The sequence below is a fragment of the Conger conger genome, chromosome 7 (genome assembly GCF_963514075.1).
Source record: "Conger conger chromosome 7, fConCon1.1, whole genome shotgun sequence".
In the NCBI taxonomy this organism is placed as follows: domain Eukaryota; kingdom Metazoa; phylum Chordata; class Actinopteri; order Anguilliformes; family Congridae; genus Conger; species Conger conger.
The window spans coordinates 19,715,427-19,732,897 of NC_083766.1; the positions used below are offsets into that span (position 1 = coordinate 19,715,427).

At 45.3% G+C, this 17,471-nt stretch overlaps 1 protein-coding gene across 2 annotated transcripts; it reads left to right on the plus strand.

Annotated features, from left to right (window-relative positions):
- Positions 1–10,544: 10,544 nt before the first annotated feature.
- LOC133133856 (zinc finger translocation-associated protein-like) lies at positions 10,545–16,322 on the plus strand. Of its 2 annotated transcripts, none has more exons than XM_061250108.1 (5): positions 10,545–11,017; positions 12,344–12,862; positions 13,599–13,940; positions 14,300–14,701; positions 15,207–16,322. In XM_061250108.1, the coding sequence occupies exons 1-5, from the start codon at positions 10,882–10,884 to the stop codon at positions 15,617–15,619; spliced, it is 1,812 nt and encodes a 603-aa protein (XP_061106092.1). In that variant the 5' UTR covers positions 10,545–10,881; the 3' UTR covers positions 15,620–16,322. The 2 variants fall into 2 exon arrangements, with proteins under 2 accessions (XP_061106092.1, XP_061106093.1); XM_061250109.1 differs by having other exon boundaries at positions 15,210–16,322.
- Positions 16,323–17,471: the final 1,149 nt, after the last annotated feature.

Sequence of the window (17,471 nt, forward strand, 5' to 3'; positions counted from 1 at the left end):
TATTCATATGAAATAAGGTCAAACTAGGTAAAACTTTTTCAATATAATTTTTACAATGAAGGCTACAGCAGCTTTCCTATCTGACAGAACAAAAACGAATGCACAGGAAGAGTGTGCCTCTCTGCAGACCCTAAAAAGGAAACTCTGTTTACCATGTTACCAGTTTACCAGTCAGGGTCAGCAAGGTTTGATGAAAAGAGTCCTCGTCAATACAGGACTATTGCATACAGAGATAAGATCAGCAGGGCCATTGTTGTTGCCGCTGTCTTGTGACTCTTTATTTGATGATTTGTTGTTTTTCCTATAAACCCTGGGTATATAGAGGGAAACGTGGAATGGTTCAAGGACTCTCGCTAATACGACCTCCTGCGCGCCATTCATATTACATCTTTATATTGTCATTCTATTTCTGCATTGCACATGCACTGCATCCTATTGACTTCGCAGTTTAAAGTCCTAACAGACATAGACAGCATAGTGCCGTCACAAGATACATAAGTGTATCATTGTAGGCTATCCAGGCCAGAGGCACGTCCGCGTCTACACAGATAGACAGCAATCGTATAGAGCCACACTATTGGCGGATATTTGACTTTTCCTTTTTTCTAATAGTTTTTTGAACTGTTAGAACAGACAAGCAGTTAAACTTATCGTATGGAGTCAGATAAACAAGAAAACACTTAAATAACCATGTTCCAGTAGCGCCTGGTAAGACTACACGCTTTTCCTTCGCCTCTCAGATACTTCCGCTTTTGGTGTATTTGGGGGGTTCCTACAAAAGTATAGAAGAGACAATTTAAGCATTTACTCACCATGGGATTTAATCCCATAAAAGCCAGTGGTATTTTGGCAGAGTCAATTTAATCCTCTTGTTACATTTTTGGGTCACTTACATCAGTTATGTTCAATCTGCACATGACTGAATTTGTCTTTGTGTGACTTGCAGATTTATTTTTTGCATTTATAGCGAGTTTCAGTCTCTTGGCATGTTTTTCAGGAGGGCACTAGTGGCACCCCCTCCGCCCGTTTTCCCTCACTGCGGCCTCACGTTGGACTACAGGTGGGCCATATTTCTCCACTTGAATGGGCCTCTCAGTGAACCCGTGGGCAGGGGGGTTGATTTCTGGGAATGTGTCGCCTTCTCTGCATGTGGGGGGTCACAATAACTTTTTATATAGCTTTTAACTGCCCGAGGAATATCCTCATGTGACCCTTACGAAACTGACCCTTTTTTTTACTCAATTTCGCATGTGATTTCAACATTTTCATGTATGAATTTAAATATCAGTCACTGGGCCTAGAGTCCAAGAAATTTTGAAGATGAAGTGATGCCTGAAATACCTGAAGCATGATACCAAATGAATGAAGGATTCCAGCAGTCTCCACTGAGGGAAGGACAGGTCAGTATCAATCGCCAGGGTGTGTGCCTGTGTCTGACACATTCACACCTGCAAATTAAACCCAGCACTGAACCTACCCATTTTTGTGAGATCTTGTTTTTTAGACAAAGATATTGTTAAGCAGGTTTGACACTCTTCACAAAGAGTAGGGGGTTCCCTGGTGTCCTGGCTAAATTCCCAACCCTGGCTCTTTGAAACTGCCACCTAGTCATCCCCTGATTCAATTGGCAAAAACATATTGGTGGTGGTTGAGGCGAGTTTCCCCCTCATCACTGTAAGCTCTTTGAGTGTGGAGAAACGCTCTATATAAATGTAATGATGCAGGCAAAAGTCTTTTTAGGCAATGTGCCATTGTGAAAGTTTTTAGGGTTAGAGATAAGTGTTGGCCGACTCTTCATAGCTGTATGGACTACAGGCTGATAGTTCTTCTGATTTTATGTTTATGAGATCTCTTTTATGAGTCTTTGTTAGGCATTATATGCATTTGTGTGAGATAATATTTGAACCCTTCCAGATCACTGTTGGGCACCGTATCTGTGCTGACGAGGAAATATCCACTTTGTGTATAATATTTGTATAATATGTTGATTGATTCATATTATTTATTTATCCTGGATTATTTTCCTGTTTCTCTAAATGTAAATGTTTTAACTTTTTTTATTGTTGAGGCATACTCTGTAATTCGGAAGAGCACAGACAAGCCCTCACTCACTTTTTTTGATTCCAGTCATCTTTCACCCAAACCTATATTTACCACCGTATATTTTTACCAATATGTAAACAGTCACAACAAGGGCATTTGAGCAAAAACTACCCTTAATGGAAATATAACTGAAAAAACTGGACATATGAGGCAACCATACCTGCTGGTCCTTTTCTCTCATACTGCAAACTGATAGCTGCACCTCTATTGGTGCCACCTGTTGGGCAATGTTGGCTACTACAAGCCTTAAAGGGATATTTCACTTTGGTACCTGACCCCAGCTTACCCTATTTGCATAGAGTGATTGCTAGCTGTCCCTGCCGACTGTTAACCGTATCTCCCAATTGTCAACAAACATTAAATTGGTTTAAGGCAATGTGAATACATTTATGCATATGGTTTTCTTTTTAAATGCAATTAAACAAAAAGCATTTAAATAAAGAAACAAACATAAATGCAAAAATATACAGGGATCTCCCCAAAGAATGTACCAGTGGCGGTGTCTCGGTGGCACAGCCTGTAGAGCACTAACCGCATGCTCATTGCGAGCCGCGACGTCAGCGGTTCGAATCCGACCGTCTGACAATTTGTCGCATGTCTTTCCCTCTCTCTTGCTCCCATTCTTCCTGTCTCTCTATACTATACTGTCCAATAAAGCTGAAAAAGGCCGAAAAAATATCAAAAAAAAAAAAAAAGAATGTACCAGTCTGTGCCCTCACCTTTACCACTGTGTAACAAAGATAGTAGCCTGTGTCATCCCTCTGTCATTGATGCTCTACCTACAGGGATATGGCTTCTGTGAAACAGCAGAAGCAGCAACGTAGCCTGTGTGTAATCAGAAAAGCATCACCGCTTACTTTGCCAAGACCTTTCCTTCAGTACTGGGCTTTCGGTTTGGCGGACGCTGTAAACTGAACAATTTCAGTTGTCTTGCTTTAAAACAGGTGCATAACATTAACTTGGTGTTAATGTGCCTAATTTTGTTCTGCAAGAAATTAGGGCCAGTTAACCTGGGTTTACATTTTCATAATATATGAAAAGCAGTTTTGTATTTCACATCTTTCACCTTTTTTCTGCTCTACTGAATATTAATCATGAAATCAACATGGAGATACACTGAACCCAGATTTTTTTGTACCATTACAAAAGGTTTAAAATCAAACACACTGAAGATTTTAAATTTTCATAAATCACATGCAGTCGCTGCCATGCCCAATGTGTACCACGTCTTAGCCAGTTAATACAATCTACTTGGCTACATTGTCCTGTTCACAACCAGGGTGAACGTCTTAGTTCAGCACCTGTGGGCAAAGGACAGTGGAACGATCCAGACTCACTCCAGACCTGGTGTGACTGGAAGAATGAACTTGAAGACCTGGCACTCATCTCTCTGCCCAGGTGCTACATATGTGCTGAGAGATCCATATCTTTAGTGACATGTCAGAATGTGTCTACAGATCGTTGGTGTATCTGTGATCTGAAACCAACCCTCACTGGAGCCCAGCTTGCCAAAACTGCTGGTCAATGAGCTCACCCACGCGATAAGTAAGACCACCCTCTGGATTGACTCCGCCACCACCTTGTAGGCATGACTGCAATCTGACTCATGCTATTTTACAGTGTTTGTGGGCATGAGGAGAGGGTGGCAGAAATGCAGGAGCTGAGAAACCAGCAACTATGGCGCTACATTGACTCTGGGCAGATGAGCTTGATAACTGTCGGAGCTGTTAAAACCAAAGACGATCAGGGACCATCTTTCCTGTTGCTGCCTCGGGAGGTGTGGCTTGTGATTCAAACAGCTGCAACCCCAGAGGATGCCAAAGATAATAGTTCCAAGATGCATATGACCGTATTCTCTGTTATGAGAGCTGAGATTAGTACACCACAGGTCCCATATTTGAAATATCTGACAGCCAGATGCACCCACCTAGAGACAGACTCCTTCCTCATGGCCCTCTGGAGGTTCATGGTCACTGTTCCTGGAGATCTACCGTCCTGAAAGTTTTCACTTCAACTGTAATTTGGCACACCTGCTTCTACTAATTAGCAGGTCAATGAGATCTGAAGCTGTTGAATGAGGTGTGCTTTGTTAGGGTTGGAGTGAAGACCTACAAGATGGTTGATCTCCCAGAACAGGGTTAGTGACCACTGTTGTAGTAACCCTTTGGGTTGTTATTGGATCAGGGAACGAACTGTGCAGATATGAGTTCAAACCTTCAGTTACTCTCAGAGCACCTTATTGATGTGAAGCGAGGGAGAGAGAAATTTGGTCAGTGAAGGCAGTAATGAAAGTAGGCCCTCAGTTGGTCACAGTCCTCCAAAGTCCTCCCACCTTATCAAAGTGGAGTTCTAAATGCTAAAGTACTGGGGTATGTTTCTTTAGACATTGCAGTCCTTCTAATGGGGCAGTCAGGTGGCTCACCAACCACGTCTGGTCTTGCTTTGTGAAGCATTACCTGCCAAAATGGCAGGTCAACAAGGACAACATCTGCATGTGGGGGGGTCACAATAACCTGCAGGACAGGTTGGGCGACATGGCTCAGGCAGTAAGAACAGTCGTCTGGCAGTCGGAGGGTTACTGGTTCGATCCCCCGCCTGGGCTGTGTCGAAGTGTCCCTGAGCAAGACACCTAACCCCCAAATGCTTCTGACAAGCTGGTCGGTGCCTTGCATGGCAGCCAATCGCCATCGGTGTGTGAGTGTGTGTATGAATGGGTGAATGAGAAGCATCAATTGTACAGCGCTTTGGATAAAGGCGCTATATAAATGCCAACCATTTACCATTTACCATTTAGGTAGCCATGCTGATAGACCCCCAGCTACTAAGAGCCCACTGGATCATTGGCAGAAAAATGGTTGGCATTTATAAAGCGCTTTATCCAAAATGCTGTAAAATTGATGCTTCTCATTCACCCATTCATACACACCAACAGCGATTGGCTGCCATGCAAGGTACAAACCAGCTCACTGGGAGCATTTTGAGGTTAGGCGCCTTGCACAGGGACACTTCCCTGACTGCCAGAAGACGGCTCTTACCACTTGACCCAATGTTGCGCCACATTGGACAGATTGGACCTGCACAAAACCTGTGGAATGCAGGGTCATCCTCCCAGTCGCACCAAATGACAGAGGACTGCAGGGGTTTCTAAGGGTCACTGTGGCTATACAGGACTTTTTGAAGTCTAAATTTGGGGGCAGCTGTAAGAAATGTCCTCATATTAACAGGATTTATTAGTATGAGTGCAATGTACAGTCACATTGATGGTGAAATTAGAATATTTTGCTGTTAATTATGGTAGCATGATTCTAAATACTGTTATGTTGTTTTTCCTTTCTTAATTTTCTCCTTAGAACCCCCCCACACACATACATACATGTACAACCAAACTGTACAAACTGTAAAGGAGACTGTAAATTTGAGCCTTAAATGTATTACACTTACGGATTTCAGTTCATAATGGACTACTTGTAAGTTCATAGTGCAAATAATAGAACTTCATCTGAACTACTGAAACAACCCATTTTTGGTTTTAGCTGGATTACCTACATCTGCTGCTTTGGTAAATTTCACTGCAGGTAGTGGGGTACCTCCCCCTCAGAAGAAAAATAAATTAAGGTTAATAATAAATAATAATAATAAAAATAAAATTACCAATTGATGTCTGCAAAGGAATGGCCACTTCCCTCTGAGACTATGGTTTCCTCAAATTCAGTCATAGGTACGACCATCCTGACACGTCTCTGTTTCTGCTTCCGTGAAATTGCCGTTCGTACTAACATCGCTCATATTGCCAATTACAAGATGCCACTGTGCCTGCGTGAATCTTCTGCACTTTGACAGCTTGGAGTTATATCGGGATATAAACCCAGAGCATCACCTGGCTACCCACCTCCAGCACGGATACATTTTGGTCGAGAGCTCGAGAGGTCACATTGGGAACATAACAGTGATGCCGGGGAATACCGGCTGTGAAGTTATTCAGCAGATTCTGACCGGATATGAGAAGACCCGGAAGCGACAGCAAAGTAAAATTGATCAACTGGAAGTGTCCACCAAGGTGATCCAGGATATCAGAAAACCCTATCACGGAGTCCCCGGTAGAAGAGTGAAGGAACTGTGTGCAAACGTGAAAGAAAACAAGCTTTCTGTTGACAGTATAATTACGAGAAAGTCCAAGTGTCCTTTTGATCTTTGCTTGTCATTTTTTTTTAATGCTTAGCAAGTTGTACCCATTTTAGCTACTCATTGTGCAAAGCCTTTTCTTCCAGGTAATATGGTGTTTAATTTATTCACGTTATAAACAATACCAGAGGTCCTGTTTTGAAGGCCAGCTGATCCAGTCACCTTGTATTCCCCAAAACAGCTTTCATTCATTCTGAAATAAGGTCAAATTGTTTTAATTATTTTTTCAATGGATTGTCTCAATAGTTCAGACCAGTTCAGGAGTATCTCCTGGCTACCCTTCTCCAGCATGGAAATATTCTGGTTGTGAGCTCGAGAAGTCCTGTTCGGTACGTAACAGTGCCTGCGAATACCGGCTTTGAAGTTAGTCAACAGATTCTGGCTGGGTATGAGAAGACACGGAATTGACAGCAAAGTTACCTGGATAAGCTGGAAGGCTCCAAAGACAGAAATTGGATCCAGAAAATCTTGGAGTCACTGGAGAAGAATGACAGTGTGATGATTCTGAAGAAGCAAATGCGAAAGAAAACTTTCCCTCACTATCCTATGAGGGACACATTAATGCACAGGAATAAATTCAAATGTGGAATTTCCGTGGGGAGCTGCATACCAGTTGGTGACCTTGGCTTTAGCCTAGGCAATGCCATGCATGGTCCGGTCGTGCCGGCGGTGTTGGTTGCAGGCCGCAAAAGTTTGTTTAGCTGTTGGTAATACACAGGGCGTGTACCAAGTTCCAGGTTGTGGAAGTTTTCCTGGTGGTTATCTAGCGCAGCACGTACTAGTTCACCAGGATGAAAATGTCCTAGACTTAGTTACTGTAAAGTAAGCTAAGTTGCGTGGTAGGATCTTGGCCTCTGTCCGAGCTGGCAAGAAGGTCAGGGAACAGAAAAAAGGGCAAAGAGGGTGGACAATGGAATACAATACATGGAAAACACGAAACCTAATACTCATTAAAAGCTAATTCAAGAACAAACAAGGCAGTTTGTTTCCCTCAATACAGAAAGCTGAAATAAGCTTTGTGACAAGACTATCCAAACTTCGTATGCGCTGCCATGATGCACTGGTGGGCAGTCCCAAAGATGGTAGAGAATATGACAAAATGGAAATGTCAGATTGCATGTTAAAGGTGAATGGGTCTGAAATCATTAGTCAGGTTGTAGTGGAAATGCAGACACAGCTCTTTCTCGCTGGCAGTTCTCTCTGAGGAGCAGAGGCTTAAAAAAAACAGTCGGAGGCTTGCCTCTCATCTATCATTTAGGGCCTATATACTCAGTGAGCACTTTATTAGGTATTTATTAGACCTATTTGTCAGACTTATTATGTCTTTTGCTGCTGTAGCCTATCCACTTAAGATGTTTCATGCATTGTGTGTTCAGAGATGCTCTCTTGCATACCACTGTTCTAATACGTGGTTATGTGTGTTACTGTCACCTTCCTGTCAGTTTCAACCAGTCTAGCCCTTCTCCTCTGACCTCTCTCATTAGCAAGGCATTTCTGCCCACAGAACTGTGGCTCACTCGATGTTTTTTTTTTTTTTCTCACACGGTGAAAATCCCAGGAGATCAGCTGTTACTTAAATACTCAAACCAGTCAGTCTGGCACCAACAATCATGCCCTGGTCTAAATAACTGAGATCACAATTTTTCCCCATTCTGATGGTTGATGTGAGCATTAACTGAAGCTCCTGACCCATATCTGCATGATGCATTTATGCATTGCACTGCTGCCACATGATTGGCTGATTAGATAATCACATGAGTAAGTCGGTGTACAGGTGTTCCTAATAAAGTGCTAGGTAAGTGTGCACTATTTCTCTCTGCCTGGACGCTAAGTAAGATCCTTTTCCGGATTGGACAAGGGTATATGTTTTTACAGGTTTTGTCCAATCAGGTAGATCTCATTGCTTACTTTTTTCTTTTTACTTTGTGAAAAAGAAATGTATGTGATTTATTGGAGCAAACTCTGCATTCCAGTCATCCCATAGGACCAGAATTTGAATTTGTCAGTTATAAAAGTGATCCTGTCAGTGTATGAATAGATGTGATTTAGCCATAATTTAGTGGAGGTAGAAGGAAAGACGGTTACAGTTACATTATAACACGTAGTTGGTTGCAGTTATGATATATTTAAGGTATTTCTTCATATTTATGTCAGTTTCATTTAGTTTACCTAATAGATACTGAATAAGTGGATTATTCTCATTCATCTTATTCCTTTTATATGTTTTTATTGGTATTACGGAGTATAACCCGTTCCCCAGCTCAGGGAATTGCCTAGAAAAGGGGCATAAGGAGTTAGGTTGGTTCATGGAGGTACGAAACAGTCAGGTCTCAGTTGGAAATCAAATAAACAACCTGGTTATCACAATGCTCAGCCACTGCACCCTGTACACTCAAGTGAACTCACCTGCCCCACAACAGCTGCACACAGGATGATGTTAGGACACCATGTTGAGGGGCCCTGCATCCAGCTAAAATACGAGTTCATCATTTTCAGTCTATTTTTTTGTGTTGTGTCAAACAAGGTCCTCTCAAGCCAAAGTGCAGTAAAAGGCAGCGACTATTGTAACATAGTTGGCTAATTGATAATAGCATTCAGTTCTAGTACGTCTCACCTAAATATAAGGTATTAAACACAGATGGTTTTGACTACACGGACTGGGTACACATAATTACAACAAGGACAAGCTGTCAGCGGGTCTTAAACACGAGAGTAAAATATTATATCGCTGTGTCATGGCATTAACACTAGTTATGCCTGCTGAAAATTGCCATTCATGGCTTAAAGAATGACAGCAACGGTCTGCAAATTTAAAGTGTAATCCAGACGCCGTGTTCATTCTATAATTTACGAGAGGCTTAAGCATGACCAAGAAACATTAGTTAATAAGTGAACGCGACACAATTATGATTATGCTTCAAAATAGCGCAGACGTTTGTTTATAATGCATGACCATACATTCGGTAATGCTACATTTAAGCAAGCTTAAGGAAAATAATCCTCTCCTACAATAAATGAATCAACAAAGGAAAATAACAATTATTTAACCGGGACTAGAAATGAACAGATTCGATTCAGATAGTAACAGGTATTATTGGCATCATTTTCATTCATTTCGCCATATTTTAAAGTTGGTTTTACTTTTAATAAGATATTACAGTGGGGATTTGACTGGAAAAACCAAACACGCTTTAGAGAAACGCGGTGATTCAACTAATAGGCTACACCACGTTACAGTAGAACTCGCGTCCTGCCTTAACGCCATTTTCTCGATGACGGTCCACATAAATGTAAGGGGGGCCCAATATATTACACTCGCATTAAAGCAGAGAGTAAGGATCCAACTGAATTCGCGAGGGCTCGTTTTAAATTTGTCGCCTGTTTTGGCGTTTCTTTCTGTTTCTCTTTCCAGTGTTTGATTTGGATGCATTCACCGTCCCAGTTTTCTGACAAGCCGATTTCATCTGAGCATGTGCAGGAACCATTTCCGCACGGGAACATTCCCCTCAATGTAACACTTGTCTCCTTGAAGTAATTAGCCTATATTATATCGTAAACTACATAAGCGATTATGCCGTAGTTGCGTTATTTACCGGTGTTTTAAATATTCAGGACAAAGGGTAGGCTACAATTCAGTTAATCTTTAGAAGTCAACAGCATACATTTCCTACGTATATCATTTATTTGTTATATTGTTCGAGGTCGCCACCTTCACTATTGCACTATAGAGCATACCATAATGCATATAGTAGCTATACACGGATGTCCCTCTAGCTATGTAGATCTCCTTGGATTAAACGACTGCTAAATGTATTTGAATGTGTAGAAGTAGCTGATTAACTGTCCGGTGTTTTGTTTTAATTAAATATGTTTATTAATCATACTTATCTAATGTATCATAAAACGTGTTTGCTTCGGCAGTAGCCTGCGTAAAACACCGTATCTGCGAAAGCAGCAGAAGTCAATTCTGACCGTGTGTTCATAACCTTTGAAATAAATAATTGTGCCATTTTAAAATAACACAATTTTCTGTTACTAGGCGGAAATAACAATACTACTACTACTACTACTACTACTACTACTACTACTACTACTACTACTCATAATAATAATTCTAATAATAATAATAATAATAATAATAATAATAATAATAATAGCATTTCAACAATTTGCTTAAAAAGATTTGGCCCCCAAGCTAAGCTCAACTCCGTGCCAAAGGTGTGTATGTCCCTTTAAATTTACCCAGGAGCCCCCTGAGGAGCCCCAGGGGCCCCTAGCTCGGTTCCCCACGCGAACACGAGCATTACAATTCACGCCAGGAGGCCGGTTTAGCGAACTGTAAACAATATAGTTTCAGTTATTGTGCTTTAAACGCCGCTCTCAACCGACCTAAAACGGTCTATATCGATGTAAAAAAGTTAACTTGTCTCCGGCGTCGGGCAGACAGTGGGAGGGGTGTTCAGGATATAGAAACAGCGAAGGGTTTTATGGGTGCTTGTCTTTTAAATGGCTTTCTGAATGGTTTTAAAATCCCTGTTTCCGGTAACCTGACAAACACGGAAGACTCTGTGCTATTTAATACCACATTACACTATAATGGAAGAACAAGAGAAGCGAAAATCCGAGTCCCAGGATCACCCTTGCGAGGAGCAGACACATTCTCTCTCAGTAGTACTAAGCGTCGAGGAGGAAGCGTCGGAAATGCCGAATGATTGGGGTCTCAACTCAGCAGGTACAAACTAAGTTTTTCCTCATTCTGATTGCTACAAGCCCTCTCACCCGTCTAGCCCTTCCACAGTGTTAATCCGTGTGACGGTCATTACTAGCACACGGTATGGCCCCATATTCTCCCTGGCTCTTGAGTAAACAAAGGCAAAATATCCGGCTGGGCGCCAGCTGTGTATTAGAGGCTCCACCTAGCGGACACTAAAAGTAGTGAACCACCGTCTTCATGTTCATACGAAAAACTCTTTCTGAGAAAAAAATATTTACTGATCAGAAACTTCAATCTTTAATCATTTCAACGGACGTGTTCTGAAAATGTAATCTTACTGTTCTGCAGAAACAATTTAGGAGACCGTACCGCGACATAGCAGATGTTCATGTTTGAAATGAACTAGGCTGCACTGAGAACGATGCTGTGCGAACAGGGATGGAAAGACGGATTTGTCCTTGATCTACGACGTGGCGATGGAGATAACCATTGCTCTAGGCACCATAATATAGATGTTTTTTTCGGAGTCATCCTCGCCGGATTACGCACACCTACCAGCTCCTCAACGAAACATCTTAATGTCAGTTTGGCTATTTCATGACATGTATGAGCTGTATGGAAGCATACGACTCTCTTACATTATTATGACACAGCTTATTTGATTAACAAAACGTGTATTAGGGCGTTCTCTGTGCATATTATAAAATGCGCGCATCGCGATTTTATTTAGCTAGGCTACTCATTGTTGCAACCGTAGGCTATCTGAAATGGTTCAGGTGAAGAACTTGCGCAGTGGCAAAGCGGCTTTGCCCCACCTGAAACACGAACATGCAAATCCATTTCATTGGTCAGTGTAGGCCTACGCGGAACCGTTATAACACTGGCAGTGAATTCGGGTTATAACTTTTAATGTGCACCATCTGCGTGGTTCCATGCAGTGTTCATCGAGTTTCCGACTGTGGAGCCCACTGTAATGGTCAGCATCATTAGGTCATGAAATGAGACAGAGGTAATAGATTCAATCACCAGAAATTCAGCTGAAAATACACTAAAATCACACATGAAGTCAATGGAAAAAACTGAATGAACCCGCACATAGGCTATTGAACCACATTTCACTGCTGTGAGATTTGATTTATGATTATTATGATTATTATTTATAATAATACTCATAATACTACAGAATTCACATGACGTACAGAAATACAAATGTCCTATTCAGTAGCTAGCTAGTCTGTCACATTAGTAAGAGGACACTGTATGAATGTTATGTTTTGACTCCAAAACAAACTTGTGTGGACTGGGACGGAGCCTGACCGACACCATGTCCTCTCTCTCTCGTAGAGGAGGATAGCGTGGCCAACGGTTTCGGTGCGGAGGAGGAGGGCGAGGAGGCAACCCCTGGGCTCTTCCCCGGCACCACCTACTGGAGTGTGAGCGAAGGGCCGGACTTTCCGCTCCTCCTGTCGCCGGTGGCCGGGCCATCGCGGGCCAAGCGAGGCAAGCGGCGGGTGGAGAGGGCGTCGCGTTCGGGCAACAGCCGGATCCCTGGCCGCGACCACCGACGGTACTACCACGAGTACTGGCGCGCCGAGTTCCTGATGGATTTCGACGCGCAGCGGCACCGAATGCTGTGCATGGTGTGCGGCAGCTCCCTAGCCACACTGAAACTCAGCACCATCAAGCGCCACATCCAGCAGAAGCACCCGGAGTCCCTGCTCTGGAACGCTGCCGACAAGGAGGCCATCCGCGTCGGCTGGGACTCCCACCTCCGGGTGCAGGGGGCGCCGAGTCCCGCCCGGCCCTCGGGCCCGGGGACGCAGAGCCAAGAGGGGGCGCTGAACTCTGTACCCCTTTCGTCAGGTAAGGATAAGAGGATTTGTTAGATTAAACTGGCCATATGTTAGCACGAACAGAACATTTAGCTGCACTACAGCAAGGCACTGGCTATGACGAGTCCTTATGTTTTGAAACAAAGACAATATTAAAGCATAGTGTTATTAGCATGGAATTAATATTAAATCAGTAATAGTCCTGAACTTGAGTCTGTTGTACATCCAAAACTGATGGTCACTAAAATATTAAACGGGATTAGAAGTGTGTTTTGAATAAGGTCTTTAGAAATGCAGAGAACAGAGCCAGGATGAATAATAATTGAGTAATTTCCAGTTGATTTTGATGTTCATGCACTTTTTTTGAGGAGGACAGTTAAAAGAAAAGTGCCATGCTGCAGCACAAATAATACTTACAGTGCTAATGCTAACGCTGTAGCTCCTTTAGTTAGATGTTGTTTTGTCCTAAAAAGGTATAAATGCTTGTCACTGTGGCGGTACCCTATAGATACAATTGTACCTCATAGCCAGCAATATATGATGAACCTTTTTTGTACCTTTTTTGCTTGGAAAGCATATTCATTTGTACCCAAAGAGAACATTACTGTACTTTCATGGTACATTTGGCAAATTTGATCCTTGGAGAAAATGTACTCCACTGTGACTTTATTTCTGAGAGTGTGGCTGCTGTGAAGGATATTAGCCCAACTAGAGCGGCTGTTTCAGCAGAATCATCATCAGTCATTTTTCCCTTCTGCGTTTCCCAGGTGAGCCGACGTCGGAGACCCCCGGGGTTAAGGCCGATCCGGCCCCGCGTCCCTCCGCTGTGGCCCCCCCAGAGCCTCAACAGCCCTCCCCCTCCCCCGAGCCCCCAGCCCTCGTGCTGGAGCGGTACGTGGACGACTCTCTGCATGCCTGGTTCCGGCAGGAGTTCCTGATGGAGTACCGGGCCCAGGAGGGCCGGCTGGTCTGCATGGTCTGCTCCGGACAGCTGCCCTCTCTGCACCTGGAGCACATCAAGCGGCACGTCCTCGACCGGCACCCTGTCTCCCTGCTGTACAGCGCTGTGGAGAGACACTCCATACTGCACACCTGGGCCCAGAAACACGGTGAGAGAGGGAGGGAGAGAGAGAGGGACAGAGGGGTGAGAGAGAAAGAGGGAGGGAGGGGGAGGGAGAGAGGGAGAGCACCCTGTCTCCCTGCTGTACAGCGCTGTGGAGAGACGCTCCATACTGCACACCTGGGCCCAGAAACACAGTGAGAGAGGGTGAGAGAGAAAGAGGGAGGGAGGGAGGGGGAGAGAGTGGGAGGGAGGGAGGGGGAGGGAGAGCACCCGGTCTCCCTGCTGTACAGCGCTGTGGAGAGACACTCCATACTGCACTTTTTGTGCAGTAGCCCTGTGTGTGTGTGAGGTATTCTCACTCTCCCTTACCTCTCTCTGTTCGTCCCTCTCTCCTCTCTGTGTCAGAATCAGAGAGTGGCTCGCTGCTGGAGCAAACGTCAATCAAACCGGAGCCTCTGCCGGATGGGGGCGGGGCCAGCATGGACGTCGGGGTGCCCGGAGGGGGCGGGGCCAGCGCAGACGGTGGGTTGCCTGGAGACAGCGGAGCAGGCGTGGCGTTGCCGCGGAGCCCGTCGGCGGGCAGGCTGCCGAAGCGATGGCGGCTAGGGTACCTGGTGGCCCGCTGCCCCACCCGCCGGGCGGTAGTCTGCATGGTGTGCTCCCAGACCCTGCCCACCGCCAACGCCAAGACCTTCCGCCAACACATCCGCCTGCAGCACCCCGACACCGCCACCCTCAGCCGGCCCCAGAGACGCGCCCTCGCCGACGCCTGGAGCAAACAGGCCGGGGCCCCGGGGCCACAGGAAGGTAACCGCACACAGGACACACACACAAGCACATTAACATGCAGCAGGCGTACACACACACGCACGCACGCACGCACGCACATACATACACACACACTCACTCGCACTCACACTCACACTCACACTCACACACATACACACACACTCACACACACACACACACACACACACACACTCACACACACACAAACAGGCAGGGGATCCCGGGCCCACAGGAAGGTAACAGAAAACCCCAAGAGACACACACAAATGAACATTAACATGCATCAAATGCACACACACAGAATCACACAGTAACACACACTGGACACACACACACTCAGAAACATACCTTAACACACAAGAGACACACACACACACACTCAGAAACAAACCCTAACACACGCTACAAACACAAACACACGCACTGTTCCACAAACACAGGGATGAAAAAGACGCACGGTGATTATGGCATAACTCGGGCCCTGATCAGTGTCTAACACCCTTCTCTCTCTCTCTCCTCTCAGCAGGGCTCCAGGGTCATGCAGAAGATCCTCCCCCGGATGTCAGTCCCCCCAGCAGCACCACCCCGGGGCGGGGGGCAGGGCCCGGCCGGCTGGGCCCCCACGCAGGGAAGGACCAGCAGCGTAACTACCAGGAGCGCTGGCGCACGGAGTACCTGATGGAGTACGACAGCCGGCGGCGGGGGCTGGTGTGTGTGGTGTGCGGGGCCGCCCTCGCCACCCTCAAAGTCAGCACCATCAAGCGGCACATCCAGCAGGTTCACCCGCTCACCCTGGTGTTCAGCCCCGCCGAGCGGGAGGAGGCGCTCAGGAACTTTAGCCACCCTGCCGTCACCCCGACCCCGACCCCAGATCCGGACACCTCCCCGCTCAGAACACTCGACTCGCCACCAGGGGGCGGTGTGGAGCAGGAGTAGCACACCTCACCCCGGGCACGTTCCCAATCGCTTATTTATTATTATATCCCTACGGGGGTGCCCATCCCAATATTCGAAACAAACTGTATCCTCCTTTCCTCTACTCACCTCCTTTCTATCTGGAAGTATGGATCCTCGTTCCTCGACTGGCCTGGAAATCGATCCGTCGTTAAGGACGTTCCTTCAACCCGTTAAATGCTCCTTGTGAAGGAGCTAGGGGCAAGCAAGGCTAGGATCCTTGAGCAAGGAAACGTGAGCGCATCCTTTTGCGCTCAGAAAATGCAGGGTGGGGGGAGAGGGTGGGGCTGGTGAGGGCCCACAAAAATTCCAGTGGGAATACCGAAGGGGAGACCAGAGTAATGTTCTTACAGGGGGCCCAGAATTCCGAGCAGAATTCCTGAGAACACGTGACGTATAAATGACCAACCTGTGGATCCGCCTCTGCCCATCTGCGTCTGTAACTGAGGTGGTTTCAGACTGAAAACATTCCATTTGTCTAATAAACGTTTCCTTGATTCTCCCATCCTTGCCTCCTCCTCCTCCGATGGGTGTAGGTAGGAGCTCGGAAAGGAGACCAGGAGATAAATATAATAAGCGATTAGAAAGAGCCGGCTGGCTGCTCCTAACTATAGCTGTTTCTGAGATTATTGCTATTTATTTGCTGTAGCATGGCGGTCCCCAGTGTGTGAGCGGGAGGCCTTTGATGAGCTGTGATTGGGGTTTGAGGGATTTGAGGGGTTCGGGGGGGGTATGTTGTGCACTTTCTATTGACATCCAAACAAATAAAACACAGCACTTGTTACACTCTATTGTACATGCAAGTCTTTTTTAAATGTGCTTAAACAAGTATAAAAGAAGTCCATGAGTATTTGGACAGTGACTCGTTTTATTATTATTATTATTTATTATCCAATTTAATTTTGAGTCAATGTTTGTACTGCAGTACTGGGCCTGGACTCTAAACCTCTGGATGGTAGATGTTCCCACAGCGTTCGCCGTTTCCCTGGGTGCTAAAGGAGGCTGTCGGAGAATGGACATGTAAGATTAACATATTCCTGCATTCCTGCAACACTGTCAGAATGGTCTTGATATGACACCAAAATGAGTTTTATAATACTCTTACAATACACAACACTCTGAAGTTCAGGAAGAGATATTACCGTGTGTGTGTGTGATCCACATCTCCCTGTTCGGTGAGAACAGTTGTCCGTTGCTGTGGTCAGTATTTTGCCACTTTTACACAAGCCTGCATCTATGTGACTGCAATTCCATTCTTGTTCAGGCAGACAGTTTTGGGGTCTCGACCAGGATAAGATATGCCCAGTGTCTCTGCATCATGAGGAGAATGGTATCCACCTTTTCACACTACACTGTAGTTAGACCTGGATTATCCCTAGCCTCAGGCTAAGGATAAACCAGAGCCATCTTATCCTGTGTTCACACAAGCATCATTAACCCTGGGCTAAGCCTTTTGGCACCGTGATTGGGGGTATTTCTGAGGCTAACCCCGGTCCAGAACATGGTCAGCTAGCCCAGGGCTAAAGTTGGTGCTAGCCCACTTTAGAACATACAAGTGTGAACACTTGCTTAGGCTATATGCTAAAATCTCTTCGCCAGGGCTAAGGACAGCACTGGTTCACTGGTCCTGATAGCATGTGGGTGGCTACTGCTACTCCGTGCGCCTGCTGGATCAGCCAGACATATGGAATGGACATGTAAGATCAGATCAGAGAAGCCAAAGTGAATCTGGGCAAGTGAGAACTCAATGGGGCTTATTTCGTCCATTAGCTGTGCACTTTAACAAAATTGTGGAAAGACAACATAAGGACTCCTTTAGCTCCTTAGCAATGTC

Coding starts and splice junctions, on each gene's coding strand:
- LOC133133856 (XM_061250108.1), top strand. CDS start 10,882: ATGGAAGAACAAGAGAAGCGAAAATCCGAGTCCCAGGATCACCCTTGC. Junction 12,863..13,598: donor CTCTGTACCCCTTTCGTCAG/GTAAGGATAAGA, acceptor TGCGTTTCCCAG/GTGAGCCGACGTCGGAGACC. Junction 13,941..14,299: donor CACCTGGGCCCAGAAACACG/GTGAGAGAGGGA, acceptor TCTCTGTGTCAG/AATCAGAGAGTGGCTCGCTG.